This window comes from Myotis davidii, unplaced genomic scaffold, assembly GCF_000327345.1.
Source record: "Myotis davidii unplaced genomic scaffold, ASM32734v1 scaffold551, whole genome shotgun sequence".
Taxonomy (NCBI): Eukaryota; Metazoa; Chordata; class Mammalia; order Chiroptera; family Vespertilionidae; genus Myotis; species Myotis davidii.
The window spans coordinates 724,370-729,483 of NW_006283788.1; the positions used below are offsets into that span (position 1 = coordinate 724,370).

General features: G+C 55.5%; 2 protein-coding genes across 2 annotated transcripts in view; one reads left to right on the plus strand and one right to left on the minus strand.

Annotated features, from left to right (window-relative positions):
- Positions 1-255, plus strand: part of STAP2 (signal transducing adaptor family member 2) — an 8,865-nt gene extending 8,610 nt beyond the window's left edge. Inside the window, exon 13 of the mRNA XM_006754050.2 lies at positions 99-255. Within this exon, the coding sequence (XP_006754113.1) occupies positions 99-184 (86 nt within the window). The 3' untranslated portion in view covers positions 185-255. The remainder of the gene's footprint in view (positions 1-98) is intronic.
- Positions 256-457: 202 nt separating this feature from the next.
- The window catches only part of FSD1 (fibronectin type III and SPRY domain containing 1), a 13,549-nt gene continuing 8,892 nt past the window's right edge, over positions 458-5,114 (minus strand). Inside the window, exons 8-13 of the mRNA XM_015566931.1 lie at positions 4,157-4,255; positions 3,213-3,372; positions 2,788-2,867; positions 1,037-1,288; positions 846-934; positions 458-751 (exon numbers count right to left, since the gene is read on the minus strand). Of these exons, the coding sequence (XP_015422417.1) occupies positions 641-751; positions 846-934; positions 1,037-1,288; positions 2,788-2,867; positions 3,213-3,372; positions 4,157-4,255 (791 nt within the window). The 3' untranslated portion in view covers positions 458-640. The remainder of the gene's footprint in view (positions 752-845; positions 935-1,036; positions 1,289-2,787; positions 2,868-3,212; positions 3,373-4,156; positions 4,256-5,114) is intronic.

Here is a 5,114-nt window from a genome sequence, read left to right on the forward strand (position 1 = left end):
TGCATCTTGCACTGTAGCCAGTCCTGGGGGGGATGAGGGTGGGGCAGCATGGACTGGGATGCTGGGCGCAGCTGAAGTCTAGGGTACCCACCCGCCAGGGTTGGCCAGCGTGACAGCAGAGCTGGAAGAGAAACTGCAGAGGCGGCGGGCACTGGAACACTCAGCCGAGCACCCTGGGGATTAGCGGGCCAGACTCGGAGCGTCAGTCAGACGGATCCCTCCTCCCAGAATTAAAGTTCAAGTGACCCCAAGGCCCGTGAGTGTGACTTGGCTTAGTGGGGCCATGAGGTGTTTGTTCATCAGCTGGCTCCATTCACTCCTAAAGATCCTCAGCTCAGCAAAAACTGCCATCTGACTTTGCCAGAAAAGCCCATTTTACAGCTGGGAAAGCTGAGGTCTAGAGAGTGCCGAGGCACAGCCGGGGTCAGATTCTCTACAAGAACCAGCAGCACACCCGGCCAGTGTTTGACCTTTATTAGGAAGTGAGGTGGGGAGGAGGGCCTGCCCTGGTGCCTGCTTTCTGTTGGTGACCCCCGTTAGGAGTTAAGGCTCCAAGCAGCAAGTGAGAAGAGGGTGCCTGTCTGAAAACAGCCGAGACCTGGTGGTGGCCCCCAAAATCAGCCCAGCTGAGTGCACTGGCCTAGGTGAGGCTGGTATTGGAGCTGCTGGTGGCACTGCCTCGCTTCTGCAGGCAGCGCACGGAGCTGGGGACCTGTAGGCCTGTCGTCACCTGAAAGCTGCCACACCAAACCTGGGAGACAGGGAGGGGACAGAAGAGGCTCGGCAGCAAAGTCATCCCCCAGAGCCACACGCACCCCCATCTCAGGCCGTGGAGGGGACCTTACTGTGAAAGCAGGCAGCAGTGGCTGAGTGAACTTGGCCTTGAAGGTGTGCAGCAGCTGTTTGGTGCGGGCGTTGTAGAAGGACAGGAGGCCTGGGTGGAGGGCAGAGGGATGGGGGACCAGTTAGAGGGTTTGCGGCAGAGAGATCAGACAGGCAGAGGCGGCTGGAGATGCCAGCTGGGGCCCAGAGTCACCTTGGTGGAAGTCGCAGTGCACGCCCAGGCAGTCAGGCACGGGGGCATCCAGCACCTTGGCCTTGTTGGCATGCTTGGCGGTGAAGCTGACCTGCAGCCAGTTGTTGATGTGCAGGCACCAGGACGCCGCGGTCTTGCCTAGCTGCTCGAAGCGGCCCAGGCTGCGGTAGGCCACCCCCACGCCGAATGCCTTGCTGTCTGGCTCGTAGTGCACCTCCCAGTAATGTTCCCCGCCGTCGATCAACGTGTCCCCTGTGGGGCAGGTTGGGCAGTGAGAGCAGGTAGAATAGGGTCCCAGGTGTTCTTCCACAAAGGGGCAGCCACCTAGGTACTCCCCAGACCACAGTTATTCCTTCCAGATACTCCTAGGTCCCCAGCTATTCCTCCCAGATATTTCCCAGGATTTATCAACTTCCTCTAGATACTAAGTCCAGATTCTCCCCAAGCTTCCACTAGTCCTTTCAGATTCTCTACAAGTACAAGCTACTCCTTCCAGATATTTCCAGGCCTAAAAAACTCTTTCCAACTCCCCATGTTCAGTTACTCCTCAATCCTCAGTTCTTCCCAGAAACTAGATAATCCCCAAACTTTGCTCCTGGCTGATTCCAAGTATTCCCTACTGGAGCCCAGATACTTTCCAGGACTCCAAACTCCTTCTTGTTGCTTCCCAGACTCCCAGTTTGCTCCTGGTGGAGACCAGGTTCTTCCAGGTCTCAGCTTTTCCTGGGGTTCAGGTCCCCTCCAGATATCAGCTGAATCCTGAGTCTACATCCTTTCCAGACCCCAGACCCAGATTCTTCCTACCTCAGTTACTCCCCATTCCAGCTATTCCTGAGTTTCAGCTGCTCTGAATACTCCTGCCCTACCCAGATCCCAGCTCATCTCCAGCTGAGAGCTCAGCCCCTCCCCAGAAACAGGACTAATTCCAGATACATTTCTTCTCCAGGTCTACTCTTCCCTGACCTCAGCTACTCTCCCAACCACAACTAGTCTATGCTCTTCCCAGGGGTTAGATAGCTCCCTCTCAAATCCCAGACACTCTACAGACACCCCGACACCTTCCCCTGCTTCCTCTCCAAACCCTAATTCTGGATAATCTCAGATGCTTTCCAGAAAATCCAAGTCCTCCATAGAACTTTAACTTCTCCTCAGGCCTTAGCTTATCCCCAAAACCTAGCAACTCCCTACCTTCCTCTCCCTTCTACCCCCTGATAGTACTGACCACACCAACTTCTTCAAACTTCAGCCTCTTTTTGAGCTCTTTTCTGGATAGTGGTGATTTCCCTAAACTCCAATTCTTTCACGGACTCCGGCTTCTCCTTCAGAGGATCTAATCACTTCTGTAGTGCTAACCAATTCTCCAATCCTAGGTATTCTCAACTTCTCTGACACCAGCTACTTTCTCTGGCTCCTCCAGCTGCTTTATAGGCAATCATTTCCTTCCCAGCTACTTCCCAAATCCCAGTTACTCCCCCAGTCCCAACTATTTGACAGACCCAGGAAATCCCCCCTCAAGCTCCCGACCAGCCACTCCCCAGTCCAGAGCCTCTTTCCTCAGCTCCCCTCAATAATCATTCCTCCCCAAACCTTCCCATTCCACCAGCACCACAACACGTTATTGGGACCATTCCCAGAGAAGCATTGTTGATGGCTGCCTCAGTTTCCCCAGCCAAAGGAGTTCTCTCCCGCACCCCAGCATCAGAGCCCTGGCCAGAGTCCCCCATTCTCCTCCAAGCTTCCCCCCTCCTTACCTAGCACCGTGTAGGACTCAGCTGTGAAGCGATCCCGTCCCCCACGACCTGAGGGTATCCTCTTGGGAGATGGAGTACCTCTGTGGGTGACAGGAAGGGGAGGGCTGAACTGAGCCCTCCCCTCCCCATTGGAATGCTTCTCTGGTCCAACCCAGCCATGCGGACTTCTCATCAGCCCTTGACAGTATTTGGTCCTTCTCATATCCTGGGCCCCTGATGTCAGAACATGCCCGTGGCCTTCCTTGTCTGGAAGACTGTTCAGCTGTCAATACCCAGTTCAAAGTCTCCTCTCCCTCGATTCACTATTTTGGCTCCCCAGCTCCACGTCCCTCCCTCCACCTCAGCCTTGACCACACTGGCCCATGTGCTCATGTCCATCTTGATCTCCTCTCCCAGAGACTTGGGGAGGGGAGTGGGCAGGCTACCTGGCTGGGGAGTTGACGGGAGACGCCGTCCGCCCCTTGCCGTCTTTCTCTCGAGCTTTGATGTCCTGCACCTTCCCGCCCATGGCGTCCCACTCCACGGAGAGATCGTCCACCCGGAGGTTCTGGTGGGATGTGGACGCATCCAGGCGGAACATGAACGCTGGGGCCGGGCAGACGTGGGAGTCACAGAGATGGGGAAACCCGGAGAGACACAGAGACAGAGAGAGACAAACAGTGACCAAGACAGACCATGACGGGGACAGAGAACAGAGTCAGAGAGAGAGAGAGACAGACACCGAGAAAGTCTCAGAGACAGACAGATACAGAGACGACAGGCAGAAAGACACCAAAAGACACAGACGGGGAGAAGGGAGGGGGCAGACCATACAGCCAGAGGAGTAAGGGCTTGTTGTCTAAAGGCTCCCAGGCCTGGAGCCATTTTCAAACCACTTGTGCTACCCGGAGCTTCCCTTGGGGATTAATCCCAGGAAAGGGGGTGGGCAGCAATATGACAGTTAAGCTTGACTGGGAAAGGCCATGCACCAAGAAGTGTGTGTCAGCAGCGCAGACAGGCTTCTAGGCCATGTTCCGTATTTGAATCCAAGCCTTCGGGGTGGCAGTCTTAGCTCTGAAGGCTAAGCAGTGTGTCTCGGGGAAGGGGGAGAGAGGAAGAGTGTGCGTGTGTGTGTGTGTGTGTGTGTGTGTGTGTGTGTAAACCATCCAGGTATAAAGGGATCAAGAGCCAAAGTAAAGGACAGAAGCAGGTTTTATACCAGACACTCAGGCTGCGGAATTCTACTATGGACTAAGCTCTGAGCTTTCCGGCAGCCAGAAAGGGCCAAAAGGGCCACAGCATCCTGAAGATTCTCATTTCACGCCCGTCCCTGGGGCCCCGGGCGGGAAGGGTTGTGGTGAGAGCCAGGGTAGGTGTGGGGGCCAGTCACCTGGTGTCTCCAGAGTCACTGGCTCGGAGAACTCGCCTGCAACTGCCTTATTGCAGGCCTTCACACGGAAATTCATGTACTTCATGTCAAACTTGAGGCCTAGGAGACAACAGAGGGAATCAGCATAGACTCGGAGCAGGGGGTTAGAAGCCCATGTGCCCCACAGTAAACCCGCCGCAGTAAACGCCTCATTCTAACGACATCTTACCTGAGAAACCTTTCCCGCATACACCTGTGCAGCTATGAATTCCCTGGCTCTGCACCCCACCCAGATGGGCCAGAGCCTGCCCTAGGACTCCGGCTGGTATTACAGGGGGCCGGGCAGAGCGGCTTTCTTCTCTGGGCTGGCCAGCTCGGAGGAAGTGCCTCCAGGGAGAATTGTCAGTGCTCTTGGCTAGTCTCCTGGGGAATGCAAGTCCCAGAGCCAGAAAGTGCAACCCCTGGATCTGGGCGTACCTGGTGACGTATTAAAGATTTTCCCTTCTACTAGGCTATATCTCGCCCTCCCTTCTGTCCTTTTCTTAAGGTTGCTTCCGATTTTTTTTTTTTTTGCTTCCGATCTTCAAAAATAAAAAGAAGCTTTCGAGCTGTCTTCCCCCTCAAGTTAAACCTCTTTGGAGAGCTTAGGAACACCCCCTTCGCTGCCCCCTCAACCTGATCCCCACCCCCCCACCCCCCAGAGCACTGCCCCCTCCTGGCTGCCCCTTCTGGTTGCTCCCCTGGGTCCTTGCAGGCTCCTTCCCACCTCACCACCTCTCCCGGGGTCCCACCCAAACTGCCTCACCCGTCTTTGGATTCCCTTCTCTGAATTCAGGGGTTTGCTCAGCAGCGCCATCTACTGCTCCAGAGCTAAAACTGCCACCCAGAAGGTTCAGATTCAAATACGGGACGTGGTCTAGTGGTCGGCAAACCGGCTCGCGAGCCACATGCGGCTCTTTGGCCCCGTGAGTGTGGCTCT